The sequence below is a fragment of the Calonectris borealis genome, chromosome 16 (genome assembly GCF_964195595.1).
Source record: "Calonectris borealis chromosome 16, bCalBor7.hap1.2, whole genome shotgun sequence".
In the NCBI taxonomy this organism is placed as follows: Eukaryota; Metazoa; Chordata; class Aves; order Procellariiformes; family Procellariidae; genus Calonectris; species Calonectris borealis.
The window spans coordinates 21,806,152-21,824,682 of NC_134327.1; the positions used below are offsets into that span (position 1 = coordinate 21,806,152).

The 18,531-nt window shown below is 38.4% G+C and overlaps 1 protein-coding gene across 10 annotated transcripts in view; it reads left to right on the forward strand.

Annotated features, from left to right (window-relative positions):
* KATNIP (katanin interacting protein) overlaps positions 1 to 18,531 on the forward strand; it is a 69,113-nt gene that overhangs the window by 26,672 nt on the left and 23,910 nt on the right. For all 10 annotated transcript variants that reach the window (XR_012676209.1, XM_075166032.1, XM_075166031.1 and 7 more), the window contains 5 exons: positions 2,495 to 3,386; positions 7,806 to 8,540; positions 9,115 to 9,323; positions 13,183 to 13,246; positions 16,832 to 17,009. Coding sequence is in view for 9 of the 10 variants with exons in the window: in XM_075166032.1 (XP_075022133.1) it covers positions 2,495 to 3,386; positions 7,806 to 8,540; positions 9,115 to 9,323; positions 13,183 to 13,246; positions 16,832 to 17,009 (2,078 nt within the window). In the remaining variant the exon portion in view is untranslated. The remainder of the gene's footprint in view (positions 1 to 2,494; positions 3,387 to 7,805; positions 8,541 to 9,114; positions 9,324 to 13,182; positions 13,247 to 16,831; positions 17,010 to 18,531) is intronic.

Below are 18,531 nucleotides of genomic sequence, written 5' to 3' on the forward strand. Positions count from 1 at the left end.
ACTTAGTTCTTTTAGTTCTTGACTTCTTTTCTACTGCTCCTTCTTTTTCACTCTTCTGTGAGAAGTCAGGCAGAGGCAACTTCAAGTCCTCTGTCCAGGTGTAATTCACAGAGAAGTGCCTCTGGTTTTAAGCTTTCTCCTTGGTGCACAAATATCACTGAAATGGCCAGAAAATCCCTGTTGCTTCATTGGAAAGCAGGCACTCTGTGAGGGCTGAAGGGGCAAGCTGGGAAGGAACATCAAGAGAAACCATAGAACTATTTTCCCAAAATCTTTCATTTTTTTCCTCTCTGACGTTGATCATACCTGCTTGCTTTTTCTGAAACATTGTGCTATTCTAATTACTCTTCTGGTAGGAAAAAAAAACTGCCTTGGATGAAGTATTGAGTGTTTGTTTACCGGGTGGCTTCTTGATGGAATTACGAGGAAGGCATTTCTCCAACCTCCTTGTGCTCGAGGACAGTTAAGCAGTGGTACTAGGAGAAGCTAACCATTCTGTCGATCTTTCCCACCACATCTGATCGCTAAGCAACTGGAAAGCTCAGAAGGGGTGTGGGAGGGAATGAAAAAGAGCAGTTCTTAGTCTTGTGTCTGCACGTTTGTTCTTGGAGTCCCTGAGATCTGTTCATATTTTTCCTGCGTGAGCCTCAGTCTGCTTAGAATTTTGATGCAAGAGATTTTTCTTTCTTTTACTGGTTCTTCATTGAAAAGAATGAACAATTGACAAATACTTTTCAAAATATACATGTGTATATTTCTGTGGTTTCATGCAGTTTATATCTGTTCCCAGGTAAAAACACACAACTAAACTTTGAGTATTCATAACAGCAGTAAAGGCTAGGAAATTATGTAGAAATGTTCAGTTATCCCAAATTCAACTGTGAATACCCAATATCTCTAGCATTTAGGGGAGACATTAACAGTCCAGACATACAAAGATTCAAAAAATAACATTACTGCGGCATCCTGATAGTCTTGCTGTTCCCCATCATAATTTCAGGCAAAGCCATGTAGTTAGTTTTTAATACATATAATTATTAAAATGTTTTGATCCCCAGTTAGATTAATCTAGCAGTGTCCTTGTTCAAGGGGAAAAATTATCATGTTTTATGGCCAAATGCATCAGTACAGACATATAGCGCTTTATGATACTCTAGGAGTAACACAGGCAGCCATGGCATAATGGCCAATTAAACTGGGTTTACAGCTGTTCTCTGAGAAGTTAGTGGAGGTTATCTTTTTCTATCAGAATGTATCAGGAATGTGTCTTGCATTCCTACACCTATTCCTCTCCCTCAACTGTAGCTTTCTTGTTATGCCTGCATCTTCTGTTTTCCCCCGTGTAGGTCCATATTACATTTTTTGCTTCATACATGTTATTATTTGGAAAGCAGTAGAATGGAAACTATAAAGACTTGTAAGCTGTAAAGAGTGCATGCAGGAATGAAGAACTGGAGACACTTGGACTTGAAGGTGAAGGAGTAACTGGTTTAGGCTGGGAGTGGAGGAAAATTTAAATCAGTATTCAGAGAGAACAGACATCCAGGAGATGAGCAAGAGGGATGAAACCGAAGCTGCTTACTTTCATGAAAAACTGTTCAGTTTCCGTGAAAATAAGGAAAGAAAAGAGAATCTTTAAAGACTCCATGTGATGGACACGTTACCGAAATTTAGAGGGCAGAAAGGAGATGGATTTTGTCTCATCTTCTATATTTTCTTTGAAGATACCAGTATTTTTGTTGAGAGAGAGAAAAGGTTAGATGGAAATGATAAAGAGAAAAGAAAGAACATTAGTTCCAACTTCAATGGAATGAAAAAATCAGGTTTTAGTGGGCACCACAGAAAAGGAGAACATAGACATAAAGTTGTGAGGGGCAGAGTTGTATCTGAGATAAAGGCCTTCTATTTAAAAGGCTAGTTAAGTGTTGGAATAAGCCATCAAGGCAGATTATTTGAAAATTGTTAAAAACAGTTTTCTTCACAATGGTGTAGGTTATTTTACTTTCTTCAGTGGAAGGAGATGGACCAGATGATTTTTTTTAATGTCCCGTATTTCTGTAACTCTTTATAACTCTTTTTAACTCTAGTGGCTTTGATCTGGGTGGTTGTTCGCTATGGAACATGTCATGAAAGTGGCGAAGCTTAAAGATGCTGAAGCAAAATGTGCCTCTGGGATTTATATCCTGATCAAATATAATTATACTTAATCTAGGCTTCTTTGCTCAAGCTTTTCTAAAGCCTTGTCAGCCAAAATGGTTCATAGTAGTGTCTAGCAAGGTTTTTAGTCCTTTTAAATAAAATCTTAAATATTCCACAGTATTTTTCAGTTCTTTTGAGCTTTTGATTAAGAAGTAGTCAAAAGCATGTTACTGATACGGGGTTTTAATCATTTTCATCTGTTTATTGATTAAGTGTTCAAATGTCAGAGTTCCAGAACAGTGATATCTAATGCTTGAACAGTTTAATTGAAATATTCATACTTTTATTTTTGTAGGACCTTGATGTTGGAGCAAAGAAGGTGAAGTTATATGTTGATGAGAACCTTGTATTTGATGGTGAATTAAAGAGAGCCTCTGGAGATCTCCTCACTGACCATAGCACTACAATTGACCTCACAGATCACAAGCAAGATATTTCTGCATATTCTTCAAATGAAAGGAAAGAAGTAAATGCACCTGTAGTCACAGAGAAGAAAGCAGACCTACATTTTAAATGCTTACAGTCAAACAGTACTTCACAAAACTGGAAATCTCTGCCAGAAGAAAATCTTCTTGAGCATAAGATGAACTCAATCAGCTTTACAAAGAAAAATTTGTCTGAGTTAGAGGATGATCTGAAAGTGTTACCATCTCAAGTTTGTATAAAAGATGCCAAAGAGAATGTACAAGCAGCTACGGAGCATGTTCAATCTGATGATGAACTTACTTTGAGCGAGCAAATGGAAAAGCTAACAGGAAGAAAATTGTCTGATTCTACAGGTGCAATTCCTTCTTGGTTACAGTCATCTTCCCAAGTAACAGAGAATAATCAAATTACTTCCAGTAGGCAGAAGCCTCCCTGGCTTGCTACAGAACATTGTTTAGGCTTGAGTTTTCAAACGCAGTCAGATGGAATCATGAAAAGCTTTTCAGATCTGACTAATGAGGATGTCAAATGTCAGAGAAATGAGGTGGGAAGATCCAGTAGTAGAAATGCAAATGGAGATGAGAAGTCACAAATGCTAACCAGAAAGGATGGTGGTGTGGGCTTGGACATTTCAGAGCAACTTTCTAAGAAAAATTGCTGCAGCTTACAATACCCTACAAGTGGAAGGAGAAGTGTCAGATATGTAAAAAAGGAGGGTTTAAACACTATAAATCTTGGAGAAAATGATTCCGCACTCAAAGGTAAGAGCTCACAATAGCAACCTTAGTGCAAGCACTGACATGTTCTCCATTTTGCAGAAGCACAGATTTGGAGGGGACTTCTTGAGATTCCTGGAGGTATAGACAGTGGGATTTTATTTGTGGTGTTCGCAGTATTCAATTTTTCTCATTCATACTGTGACAATGCTCAGAGTCTCTCTCCTTGTCCTACACCTGAGGTGAAATACTCTTATTCTGAAAAATTTACATTCTGAGTTAGTGTTTTTAAATTTATTTGGAGAAGACTGAAGACTAAATTTCAGTAAATTATATTCTAAAAATTGACACTCCTGCAGACAGGAAATGCTTGCTAGTATCAATGAAAATCTGCAAAAAGATAAAGAAGAGTGTGACCTCAAAGTAGTGAGTAAATTCACAGAGTTTATTTGTGTAGTAGGTTTGTGTCTTTCTCAGTGAGAATACATGCTGAATATATTTATTCAGAGTGAATGGAAAACTGCCCTTATTTTCCCTTCTCTGCTCATGACATTATATACCTCTTTCAAACCTCTCCCTCAGACACCTCTGCTCATTTATGAAGAGTTTTCTAGTAAATTTAGCTGTTACCTGGTCCATGCTTTTGATCTTCCTTGCCATCCTTCTCCAAACCTTTTTTAGTTTGCCTGGATCCTGCTGGAGGTGGGGGATCCAGATTTGTGTAGTTGTGTTCTGCCTCTGGCAGTAGCCAACAGTGTGTCCCCAGGGAAGAGTGTGAGAATCGGGCAAGTTCTGAAGTTCTTCTTTGGCAAATTCTTCAGCATTCAATAACTTGTCTCAAATGAATAGAGTCTGGCAGAACAAGGACAACAAGGCCCAGAGAATTAGAAGAAGAGGTTACAAAAATACAAATTGAAATCTTGGGTGTGATTTAGTAAAATTAAACATCAGAACAATTTACATGAAAGTGTAGCTTGCTGTATATTGTATTTGGTTGTTTACATTAAAGTTATGGTCATAAGGGACACGAAGTATGCCTAAATGCAGGAATGCCAGTTCAAATTCTACAGCATGATGTTTTCAGACAAAGGTGAAGAAAGTGGTTCTTTCTAAACCTAGAATGTCTGAATTTTCAAATTCTATTGCATGATGTTTTCAGACAAAGGTGAAGAAAGTGGTTCTTTCTAAACCTAGAATGTCTGAATTTTTCCTCCCTGCCCCTCTGTGGAGAAAACAGCAATTTTGTAAGTATATCTGAAATTATACCTCGAAGAAGAAAAAAAATACAAAGTAGTTGGTATAACTGCCATCTTCCCTTCACCCACCCACTCACCACAGCCCGTTTGCTGTTTCACACATTTTACAGTATCTCTGTTAGATTAAAAACTTGTCAACATTATGGAAACTGTAAATAAATCCCACTTCAGTAATTTATGTTCAGTTGCAAAAATGGTAACAATTTAGGAGTTTTAATGTAAACTATAAGATGAGGGTTATCATGATTCTAATTATAATGTCCTCTAATTTTGCTCAGAGCAGGTTTTGTCATCTGGTGCTTAAAACTCCCAATATGTGTTTGTCCCTGGGAAAATTGCATGCCATCTACCAGCTTTTGTTCCCCCTATACTGTACTGTGCAGGGTAAAGCCATCTTCAAAGTGGAGCTGAGTGAGCATTAACAACAGGGAAACAGTTTTAAGTGTTTCCCTAAGAGTGGTGAATTTTAATTGGTACGGGGCTAGGGGAACTGCAGTTTCCCAATAGCAGTATGTGACAAAGGGGAGGCTGCACAAGCTCATATGCGATGTCACAACACGTCTTTGGTCATTAAATGAAGAATAATGAGAGCAACAGAAATTAGAAATAACATGTACATGCATACTTGGCTTGAATTAATGTTGCTATAAAAACATACAATTTGTCTTTGATAACTGGTTAATGTGCAAAGGAAATGATGGAACTATGCTGATAAAATTTGCAAGTAACATATAATTTGGGGTATTATGAGTTAAGAAGATTGAAGATCTGCACAGAAAGATGAACTTGAGGACTGGAGTAATAGCAATGGAATGCAATTCAATAGTACTGCTTGCAAGGTCACTTGGGGACTAATAACAAAAAATTAAGTTGTAAGCTGAGTAGTCATCAATTGCAAATGACCGAGGAAGAGAAGGATCTTGGTTGAGTAGTTGATAACAGATTGACTATGAAATGCTCGTGTGATGCAGGCGTGATTATAGCAATGCACTCTGAGGATGTATCAGCAGAGGCATTTCTGTTAGTTAGGGAAATGTTAATATCTCAACACAGGCACTCGTGAGACGTCAGTTGGAAAACTGCAGTTCTGATCATTCATTTTCAGGAAAGCTGATTACAAAGTGGAACAGATAACAGAAGAGAGCTTTTAGAATGATTTGGGAAATGAAGCGTGTGATTGCAGCATGGAAATATGATTGCTATTTATAACTGCAGGGAGTAAAAATGAGATTAGCACAACAGAGGAAGAAGAAAAGTGGTTTTTTCAAGCTAGTGTTGCCCCAAAATGTGGTTTACTAAAGTTTTGAGAGGAATTGTATGGTGTGTGTTGCCAGTAGAAGCAGGACGAGGGACTTGGTGATTCAAGATACCCCTCCTAAACCCACAGGGGAGATGCATGTTTGAGGTGTCATTATTTCTGGACTCTGGGACAGCATCCATCATACAATCCTCTCGGGCATGCAGAAGGCTGGGAATGTGTCTGTAACATCTGCAGGTGGGATACTCTTTGTCTACATGCAGAGTTTATTGTTCACATGGCTCCAATAAAAATAATAAATTTTAGATTGTAAAAAAAATGCCAAACCCAGTAAGCCTTCAGCCATTGACCTCTGCGTTCAGGCTATTCTTAGCTTTCCTTTCAGAGCTCCGCTTCTCCTGTTGTCATTCCTTAATGTAGCTAACAAACCTGTTAACCTCCCATTGAAAGTCACTCCTATTGAACTGCTGTAGAAGTGCTTCAGAGTTGTAATCTCTGTACTGCTTGAAGTACTTAACATTAAAAAGAAGTTAAAAAAAAAAGGGAAAAAACCTCCAAAACAAGGAAAGCCAATGGGTGTCAAATACTCTTCTGTACGTGCTCATCCTGAGATTTTCAAGCTTTGACATTTTAAAGGGGTAAATATATACACAGTATCTTATTCAGGTAAATTGTGAGGCTCTGGGAAGTACCGTTTGGGATCACCCACCCTGTGAGTATCCATATGGGCAATGGCTTGAGCAAGAAAGTGACTTACAAATGACTGATGTTCTCTGAAATATGTACTGTTGCTTCCTGTCTGTGTTTCCCTTGTGGGGTGGGGAGGAGTGGCCGGGTTGGTCTCCAGCCTTTCATTCTGGAAGACAACCCTCTTTCAGGTAGTTTCCCATCTGCTTTAAAATTCTTATTTTTATCTCACTCGTCCCCAGTGTAAATGATTATTGGCCACAGATAGATTAGGAACATTGCCTCTTTCCTAGTGTTTCCAAAAACAAAGTTAAAAGTTAGTCTTGAGCAGTCTTTTGGGAAAACATTGTTTTGCATTTTACTGCAATTGGCATTTATTCCTGATAACCATTTGTTTTAGTATCCATTCAAGGACATTGTACAGAAGTAAAATCTAGCCCATGGGTCTATAATTGTTTAGTACTCCACTTGCTTTTTTTCATTTATTTTAAGAAAATACATAAGTGACAGCTTTATTGAAAATCTTTGTTATTATCTGCTCTTAATTGTTTTGAGATGGAAATTAAGCATCTCCTCAGTGCAGTCACAAGGAGAGCATGCTTTGCTCCCACTGTGCCCCTCTAATTTATTGCCCCCACTGCATTTCCATTAGATACTTTGTCATTATCCCCCTTCTACATCTCACACTTGCTGAAAAGGGAGAAAAATGTTTGGACATTACCTGCACAGAATGCAACGCTCACCTCATCCTCCTTGTATGCTGAACCTACTTCTTTTCTCACCACTTTTCTTTATATACACGTGGCTGATTTTGACAGGAAGCACTAGCTCTTCTCTGTAATGCTTTAGAAACTTAACCACTTCAGCCACTTTCCAACTGTATGAAAGATCTTCTGCAGAAATGCAGACAGGTGATTTAAACTATTGTGACAGCCACACAATAAGTATCACTGGACAAAATCCCAATTACTGTAAGCGTTGAGTCAAGAATTTGCAGTCTCAAACTTAGTTGCATTTTTCTAGCTTGGCATGTGCTCTGCTCTTCAATATTTAAAAGTGATTGGTTTTGTTATGTCTAAATGGGGAAGGGAAATTGGGGCATGTAGCCTTCATAATAGAGAGGCAATATAAAAGTGCTAGTATAACAGAATTTTACAGTAAGGGAACACGAATATGACCAGCATAATTCTGGAAAGTCCGTGTTGTAGCGGTTTGCTTCCAGCCCTGTTTATGCATTAAATGCCTATGTAATGTTGTTTTCAGATGAAGACTTTTCTACCAAGGACATAGCAACCTCTAGAGCAAAGTGGCACAATGAACAAGAACACACTCTGCAGGAGTCGTGGAACTCCTTGGTAAAGTTTAATTATTCCCATCGTGGCCGAATCTCTAACATGGATTTTCAAGGGGATATCTTTGATGAGTTTCTCCATCAACAGAAAATCAACCGGCCTGGAGAATATCAGCAAATGAGAAAAGAGGGACTACAAACGCTACCAAAAAGGCAAGAAGAAGAAAATTCTGTGGAGGCACATGATGGAAATGATTTTAAAATTCCTGTTTTACCTTATGGGCAGCACTTAGTGATAGACATTCAAACAACATGGGGAGACAGACATTATGTTGGTCTTAATGGAATTGAAGTTTTCAGTTCTAAAGGAGAGCCTGTTCAGATTTCAAAAATAACAGCTGAACCACCTGATATAAATATTTTACCAGCTTATGGCAGCGATCCCAGAATAATAACCAACCTAATTGATGGGGTAAATCGGACGCAGGATGATATGCATCTCTGGCTAGCACCGTTTACCCCTGGAAAACCTCACTTTATCTTTATTGACTTTGTGAATCCCTGTCAAGTAGCTATGATTAGGATTTGGAATTATAATAAATCTCGCATACACTCTTTCAGAGGTGTGAAAGACATTATAATGGTGTTAGATGAACAATGCATCTTTAAAGGAGAAATTGCGAAAGCTTCAGGAACCTTGTCTGGAGGTATGCTATCATTTCTTATTTTCTTTGTGGAAACAAGAATACAATACAAACAAATACATTTAGCTTGTTTGTTATCACTTTCCACTTCAAAGCAAGCTGGGACTTTGTATAGTATTTAATCCTTTTAACTTCAAAATATAATGCAAAACCCACTAATGCATTCTTCAATGATATTGTGAATTTTAGTAGCATATAGAGCTAATCTCTATTCTTAACGATGTCTTAGCAATAAGACCGTATTTCAATAACATTAGATAGTCACTAGACATTTAAAAGTTGCAGATTTTTACTTGTTTTCACACATACGGTCTTCCAGAAAAGGTGATGGAGAAGCTTTTTTCTCATTTTCTTTTATATCTATTTGAAATTTGACTGAGTTCTCTAGGTTTTTGTGCTGTGCAGTATAAGTCTGAGAATGAACATACTAATTATATCAGTAGTCAGTATCAATTTACCATATATTATCTTTAAACACCACTGCAAATTAAATGTAAAGAAGGACTGAAAATAGTTTTTATCACTCTATATATTCTTTTGTATGGTTTCTCCATTTAATTCTGTATGTTGCCTTCAGCTCCAGAACACTTTGGGGATACTATATTGTTCACTACCGATGATGATATTCTTGAAGCTATTTACTGCTATGATGAGACGTATGATGGAGAAATGGAAAATGCCAGCACCTTGAGATATGAGGAAGAGCTAAAGAGGCCAACAACTGCTGATAGGGAGGGAGATGAAAGACCTTTTACCCAAGCGGGGTTAAGAACAGAGGATCAACAGGTAGGGGCCTCTATGTTCAGAACTCTCTATAAACGTCTTCCTGAAACATGACATGAAAGTAGGAGACACTGATTTCCATGATGGAGCAAAGCTCTGCAGAAGAACTAACACAGCTATCTGTCTATTTTGAAGATTTTTTTTTTCACCAGCTCAATAATTTATGCGATTTTTTTAAGCCCAAAAAATCCTCCAAATTTTGGGTTCCCGGATTAATTCATAGGACTACAAGGAAGGCTATACTGGATATTATATGTATGTTTTTCTTTACTTATTTGGACAGAGATTAGAGGGAATTCCTTTTGATTTAGGTACTCCTGAAGGTTTATGCAACTGTCAGTGATATTTACCATACAGTTATTCATGTAATGAGTAGCTGTGCTCCCTGTCACTCCAAACCAAAGATCTTTTCATATTTTCCACACAGAGTATACTCTTGCTTGATTCTTCCTCTACAAATTAAGTATAACTTATGTGAGAAGGATCTGCCCCTCTCAACCCTCCTTTTATTTTTAACTCTTTCCTTTTTTGACTAGCATCTCTACAGATCTGTGTGCATTTTGCAGCATAAAAATGCCCCTTTACTATTCCATACAGTAGGTATTTTACTACTTGGAGGAAGGCTGTATTTTCAAGCACTGGCGTCTTGCCTCATACGACTCCAGACCAACAATCCAGTGTCTGAGCAAAGATCCTGCAAGATTTTCTGCTCCAGATGGTGTGGGGCAGTCTTTGACCTGATTTCCATCAAATCTTCTACCTTCTTAGAATCTTCATGAGCACCTACTGTTGCTTCAATGAGGATATGTTTTTCTAGGGGACGCGCTCTTACTTGTAAGTCTGTGAGGAGATCCAAAGCTGAATCAATCCAAATTCTAGCTGGTTCAGCTAAAGTGCTCCCAGTGATACATGGTTCCTAATAAGCCTTGTGCTGTTGTCAAGCCTTCCTGTTCTGTCTTGTCCTCTTCTCCAGGTGGCTTATAAGACAAGGGGAAATGTCATGACATTGGAATTTGAGCTCGCTGTTAAGGTCATGAGTCAGTGACTCTAACTCTTTGACTTCTCCAGTGCTAGTTAACACTGGCAACAGTAATTTTGGTCCCATCTTTGCTTGCAGTATCTTAAACTGTTCAGACACTTTATGCAGTGTAGGATTTCATGAACACAAATTCACCTTTCTTTTCCTGATCACTTGTTTATTGTGAGCATTCACCAGGACCTCTTCCATTGCAGAAGCCTAGATCTGGACTGTGTGGTCCTTACTCAGAGCTTCTGCCTTTTATTTTGCTGTTCATCTGTGATGCTCTTCATACTCCTTTTCTAACTCTGAAACATGCTGTATCAGCTGTGGAATAACGAAAGCTATTGTGACTGAGCCATTGATCTCCCTGTCATTCTGTATTTGCTGGTACCATCAGGATTTTGTAGATGGATGCTTATGCTATCAGAATGATACAGATCTACTAGATGATTTGTCTTCCCCAGCATAACGTTGTCATTCAGACTAATATTGGGTTTGAACAGCCTCTACCTATTGATCATTCACCCTTTTTTCCTGTAGCATGTTCAGTGGATGAAACAGTGTTTTACTGCACTGACTACAGAATTTTTCAAAAGCTCTTACAGAAGTGTCTTACTTTCTTGTCAATATTATCCATGGTCATTTATCTTTCCCATGAATTCAGTAATCCTTAACATGTCAACTTTTATAGCACCGTAACTAGTGCACTTGACCCAACTCTGACTGTGGCCAATAGTGTATGCCTAGGGAGAATGTAAGAATAGAGCAAACATGCAGTGGTGTTTCTCTGAAACACTCATCCAGCCCTTAGAAATTTGTCTCACAAGGAGTTTTTAACTTAACCTTGTGTTTAGTGTCCTGCCATGGATTTTTGTTGCGTTAATTCATCCACTAGCTTTTTGAACCCATGTGCACTTTTACAACTTACAATGCTCAGTTGTGAGTTTCCCAGCTTAACTTGCATAGCATAAAGAACCTATTTCTGTTTGTCTCTAGGTTCATTTAATGTCCCCTAGTTTTTCTGTTGGAAGAAACTAAGCAATTATTCCCTATTCCCTTCTTCAAGACACTCAAGACATTTATGCCCCTCTCTTCTATATCTCTCTTTTCCAGAATGGTTAGTCCTACTTTAGTTATTCCTCACATGGAAGGTGCTATACAGTATGGTCAGGCGTAGGAGCATGGTAATACTTTCTACTTTTTATTGCTTTTCCAATAACTCCTGTACCATGGTGGTATTTTGTTCTAGCTGTAAGGATCTAAGAACACAGGTAGGACAATGTTCACAAACAGAAGTAGTTGAGATAGTAAAAAATTAGACCATATCTGAAAGAAAAGATAGTGGGCACCAGTGGAATGAAGGGATCTGAGTAGCCAAGGAAGGAGGAGGAGGGAGAAAAGAGATGATAAAGTGGCTTGGCACAGATGGTTTATGGCCTGAAAGGGAGGGCATTACTCAGCATTCTATAAAATCAGTAGCTTTATTGCATCCATGGGTTTTGATATTCAGTAGAGTTGTAAATTTTAATTCCCAGGCTGGTCTTTTAAAGTTGTTCTGAGAAAAAGGCATCAGACATCAAAGATAGAGTCACTGTTTTGCAAGAAGGGTACCCCCACTAGGAGGGGTTTTTTCCATCTTCCATAGGTTATTTGTGTCTGTTCATTTCAGTGCACAGTTCTTGTTCAGTTTCACCTACTTGATTACCAAGGACATTTGCTACTACATGAAGTATATTGCAGTCTGGGAACATAGACATATAAGATCCAGGATGTCAGTGGTTACACTGCAGAGATCTAATATAACAGTAGGAGAAAAGTGTTGACAAGCCTTTTATTTTTTTTTAGGCACAATATAGGTCCATTTGATGTATTCTGGATGACAGGAAGTCTACTTCTAATGATGAATGAAACTGTAGAGAATGAGTCTGGACTTCTAATTTCCTATTTGGCTTTTTCACTACTGGTGAAGATTGAGCTGATATTTTTGTAGAACTACTTGTAGTAATGCCACGATTTCATTCTAATCTGCTATTATTTTGTTTGGAGCCCAATACTGTATGTGTAAAGTTAGGATTGTTTTCCTCATGTGTAGCATTTTTACATTTACCTACAGTGAACATAATTAGCCATTTTATCATGCTCACTCAATGAAATGAACTCTACTTTCAACCCTTTGCAGTAGTCCTTTTGTCTTTACTACCCTAATTGCCCCAGTATGATCAGCAAATTTTATCATCTGTTCATTCACTTTCTGGTTTGCTATGTTGAATAGCATAGGCTATTATTAATTAGTATCGTCAGAGAACAAATGCAAGCTTTTGGACAAGTTTGCTTGTTTGTTCTGCCCCTTGATTCTTGAGAAGAAATCGTGGTAGCCCTCTCTGAGGTCTTAACTTACTTCCTGACTTCTTCTCTCCGCAACATATTTGCAACGTGTTGCAAATACATATTATCATTAGCTAATGGCAGTCCGCAGGTAAGTAAGAGTGACTCAAGAATTTCAGCGTCTTTGAGAATAGGTAGCCCACACTAGGGAGTTTTCCATTTAACACTTCTATATGCACTAACAAAAAAAACCCCAATAGTCTTGACTTTCTAAATACCCATATGATCTACATTTTGGGACATGTTTGCCATTATTTGCAGGACAGCCTGCATGGTGAGGCAAAGGGGAGATTGACATACAAAAGGCTGGATGTTAAAAAAAAAACACAACAACAACCCACAAAAAAAAAGGAAATAGACAAAAAAACACACCAAAAAACCCCCACTTTATAAACAATATGTCTGTAATGTATCTATAATATGCATGTTCATTTCACCTGTTGGTTTACTTTTTAGTTTCAAGAGCCAGACCCTCTCTCTGAATATGTGCCCAAGGAATCAGGAATATTTACTGGAAAATGTAAGTTCTCACATTTACTTCTTGCTTAACCACCCTCCCCCCTAACATGTTATCAAGGAGGATCTGATTTGTCAGAGCTGTACAGAACTTTGTGACAGATGTCAGGTCTAAAATAAAGAAGAGTAATTGAATATTTAAGGCAGAAGCTTTGTTTACTATGGCATTTAGAACATTATATTGTAACAGTTGGCTTTTAATCTCCGAAAAATAACACTAGCCATTTGCCTAGTCCTGAATGGGATTTGTAATAGCTGTGTCCATCACCCAGTAATTCTCTCCCAATCCTATGTATTTATGTAGACTGACTGAATTTCTCAGATCAGCTTGACAATAGAAACCCTACAATAATGCTAGACCAGAATGTTACATCCATACTTAAAGTATCTGATTTCTTTATCCTGTACAAAAACAACTCCCTGTGCACCTTTACATTATTTTCCAGAGAGCTTCTGGATGGCCCAGAAGTTTCAGCATCAGTTCCTGGTCCTTTGACCAGCACAAGAGAAATTGGGTTCTTGGGCCTGGCATAAAGTCTTTAGCAACCTGTGGTGTGCTCTCTGAAAATACACACGATGCTGTGGCTTATTCAGCCACGTATCTGTGAACTATACCTATGGTCTGTGATCTATGACCTATGAACTATATCTAGATCTATGAACTTTATCTATGGGCATGTCTATGATCAATTCATATCTTTGAACTTAAGATGCCTTTTCCTCCTCCCGTTTCTCAAAGCGGGTGAAAAAGATAGTGAGGGTGTAGTTCAGAGGTCAGCAGGTGCAGTCTCTCATACTGACAAGATATTGTTAATCAGCTGATGGGCTAACTTGTCTCTACCAGACAAAGAGGTCCTGATTCTCATGAGTTCTTGCAGGGAAAGAGCTGGAGAAAGCTAGTTGCATTTAAGGGAGGCGTTCCATGTCTTTGAAACACAAAAGAATCTCCAATTTAGTGTCTTACACAGGAAAAAATTGCCATTAATTGCTACAAGGGACTATCTTTGTAAATGACCTTGCACAAAAGCAAAAAAACAACTAGAAGCTGCAACTTGACTTTTGCCAATGATTGCTACATACCCTGTCCTGCCTATGTATATTGTTCCTTGTTCCTTGTTCTCCTTAGGCTGTGGGGTGGTCCCTTAGACCTGGAGTGAGAGTCCTCTTGCTGCTTCTTGTTTTGGGAAATTACTGGGAATTGTGCAAAACTTAGGATCAGTACTGCCTTTTTCATCTGGTAATAAATTGTGCATGGAGTCACTGAGGATTTGTATCCTTGACCTGTTGTAGGTAGTTTTCATCTCTTTCATCCTGCTGCCAGTCATGATGTCAAGGAGAGATAGCGCCTTAAAGTGTGATTATCACTGGTATAAAGTCCAGCTAGTGGCTAGTTACTAGAGGTGTCCCTTAGGGATCAATGATAGTCTACACTGATTAATGTTTTTTTTAAAGAACTTGGATGATGGGATAAAGTGCAATCTCAGCAAGGTTGTGGATGATACCAAACAGCGGGGAGTGGTTGATATGCTGGAGGGCAAGGCTGTTCTTCAGAGGGACCTCAACAGGCTGAAGAAATTGTAACCTCATGGTGTTAGCTAATGTAACCTCATGAAGTTCAGGGCAAACGCAAAGGCCTGCATGTGGGATGTAATAACCCATGCTGGGGGCCAGCTGGCTAAGAAAGCTGCTTTGCACTGAAGGGCCTGAAGTCCTTGTAACACCACAAGTTGAACAAGAGTTAGCAGTGTGGCCTTGCAGTAAAGGCGGCCAGCTGCCTCCTGGGATGTAAAAATAAGAGTGCAGCCAGCAGGGCAAGGAAGGGGATTCTTTCCCTGTATTCGACACTTGTGAGACTGTATTTGGAGTACGTTGTTAAGTAAGGAGTTCCCTAGGACAAGAAGAAACTTGACGTCCTGGTGTGAGTCCAATGGAGGAGAGCGACCAAGATGGTCAGGCAGCTGGAGTACCTGACACGTGAGAAAATCATGAGAGAGCTGGGTTGGTTTGTTCATCCTGGAGAAGAGAAGATGAAGGGGAGATCTTCTTGCTGTCTATAGCTATCGGGAGGGCATAGAGAGGACAGATCCAGGCTGTTCTCAGGGATGCACATAGGGTTGGGTTGAGAGGCAGCAGAAATAAGGTAAAAGACAAGAATTTCCAACTGGATATTAGGAAATATTTTTCACCCTGAGGGCAGTCAAACACTGGAACAGAGGTTGAGAGAGGTTTTGAAATCTGCCAGACTTGGAAAACATTCAAACTTCCCCTGGATAAGCACCTGATAGACCTGATCTAACAGACATGCTCTGAGCTTGGAGTCGGACTAGAGACCTCCAGAAGTCCCTTCCACCCTGCATCGTTCTGAGATTCTCTGAAGGCATTGGCATGGTGATGTGAACATTAAACCTTGTATGGATAGCTGCTTCACCCTATCTTTTCCCTTTTGTTTGAAAATACACTCTGGTTTTGCCTGAGAACTCTTGCATGCCTATACACTGAGGAGGTTTAGTCTTAGCAATGGCCTTGGGAATAGCATCTAATATCAATGTAGCCATAGATCCAAACTTGTGAGCTGATAGAACTATTTATTTCTTAGTGTCCTTGCAAATGCTAAAGAGATCTTACGCCCAAGTGAATTTATATGTATATCAAGACTTAGTCTCGTGTAAATTGCTATGGCTATTTATAGGTAATTGGGCTGGATGGCTTAATAGCTTTAATGCTTGTTTGTTTTATAGGGCATCATGACTACTGGTGCTTCTTTAGACATTACCTACCTGATTAATTCTGGGCTTCTGTAATGTGTGAAATGAAAGATATTTTTAATTTACAGTGGTGGATTTTTATAGAACCTGATCAGATTGGAATATCTGTATATGCTATTTATATTTTTCAGTAAGGCATGAAACAGATGGATCTGGAGATACATGTACAACCTTTTGTCTGCCCAGTTTTTCTTTCCTATTTATTTTCTGGAGATGCAGGCTAATCAACATTGCTGCTTTTCACTAATGCTGTCCCATTAAAATGCTTACATGTGTCCAGTTCTGACGTGAAGATAGTAACTTAAACACATCAGTAAACCAAATTTGTTTTTTTGTTTAACTATGAGTTGGTGTTCTCTAACAATTTATGGATTTATGACAGACTGGATTTATATGAGTCTATATAGCCATTTAGCTGGCAAAAGATGATAGACTTCAGACTAATAGGTCTTCTCTGTCTCTGCATAATCACAAAATTTGTCATGTAACTGCTTAAATGTATCATTGAATTACTGTCCGTCTACAATCTATGTAATGAGACATTTGATAACATGCTTGATCAGGGCTTCTACAGTTACAAGTGAACAAGATGTTGGTAGCCCACTAAAGGGGTCTAACACAGATTTACAGAAGATACTATGCTATTCCATGGAGGTAGGCATGCAGACCAGGAAGTATCCAAATACAGCATATAAAGTTATTTAATCTAAACAAAATACACGTAGTGCTAATCGTTGGGACTTGCATGCATGTTTATATTGGCTCCTTACTTCAGACTAGGAAGTATGTATATAGATATATTATATGTATATTCTTTTATATAGGCCTGCAACTGAATTTTACCATGACCTGGGGAGACTCTCATTACCTTGGACTGACAGGACTTGAAGTGATAGGAAAGAATGGTCACGCATTAAAAATAAGTACAGAACAGATTTCTGCTTCACCCCAAGACTTAAATGATCTTCCAGAGTATACAAGAGATTCCAGAACATTAGAAAAGTAAGTAGCAAAAGAGTTGGATTGTGCAAGCATTTTCTGCAGGGCTCTTTTTTATTTTTTTCTTCACGCCTGTTGTTTCCATCAACACTTTTGGAGTTTATCAATTTTAGATGCATTTTACATCAAACTTTATAAAGTGACAGAATTATATAAACTTTTATTATGTTAACACATGTTAATGCGAATGATTTTCATATCAGCACAGCTCATTCTTGGATTTCACAAGCTACCTAGGAACAGCTTGTTGTAGAAACATGAATGAGATGTTTCCAAAAGATGGTGTTTGAGTTAGGAGATGATAACATGCCTGGTTGGTATCTCTGCTAAGGACTTTCCAGGCAGAAATGTGGGTGTTCTGTAGCATCTGTGTATGCATATGCAGTGATATTTATGCAGGATTTCTGGATAATTTCAAGGAAAATTTTCAAGTTAGCAAAGGGTGACGATGTATTAGGGTATTGCACAAATAGGTGCCATTCTTTTGGCAATTCTGCAGCTTTTTTTTTTTTTATAATTCCAATGAAGTTTTATTCCTTGACAAGTATACTTCCTCAAATTAACTTGTAATTCCTAAATGGTAGCAGTATAGAAATTATAGGCTATAGGTCTGGAGAGGACTTGGCATTTGTTGTTATTGAAGCTACATCCTGTTGTTTTCAAGTCATATCTCGATTTTAAAGGGTATTTTCAGTTGTAATCCTGTCCTCTGGCATGTTTATGGTCTTGTGAATAAGTTTATGAATTAAGGCTTCTCTTTTCAAAGTCTTTGTTGAGTCTTCCTTAGAATCTTGTATTTATCTACATGTACACTAAGTCTGTTCTTTGTAATTTCTGCTGATCTGACTAATAGAGATGTCAAGCTTACTTGTATATAATTCCTCAATTCTTTTGCCTATTTGTATGAAAATCTCTTCTGTAGGCATCAAGATCTAAGAAATCTTCCCATGAGATCCTCTGTGATGAAGTGGTTCTGGTGGTGGAGTCTCTCCAGACTCCACCATGGTGGACACAGATGCAAAGAAGTCATCTAGCTTTTCTCTTGGTGTCTCATCTTCTCTGAATATTCCTTTTATAGCCTAGTCATCTGTTGATCCTACAGAATTTCTGGCAGGCTTTCTGCTCCCAATGTATTTGAGGAATTTTATTTATGGTACCTTTTGCTTGCTAGCCTTCATATTCTTTTTTGGCCTGTGCGTACACGTTTAGCCTTCCAGAGTTTATGATCCTATCAACTTAGGGTTTTTTGATCATGACTTTTGTTGAAAGATGGCTTGTAATGACTTTCTTTCTCCTGCCACTGAGCCAGGCTGGCTTTGAGTTTTCAAGTCCTCCCTCTTTCTAATGTCTTTCTTAGTAAGTGGGATACATCTGTTCTGTGCTTCCAGTATGATATTCCTTAATATTGTCTCTGCTGTGTGTAATGATTTTATTTTGTTTTGTTGCTTACTTTTTTTTTTTCAACATACTTCTTCATTTTTGCTTAAGAACCTTTTTGAGCACAGGAAATTAGGGGCTTTTTTTT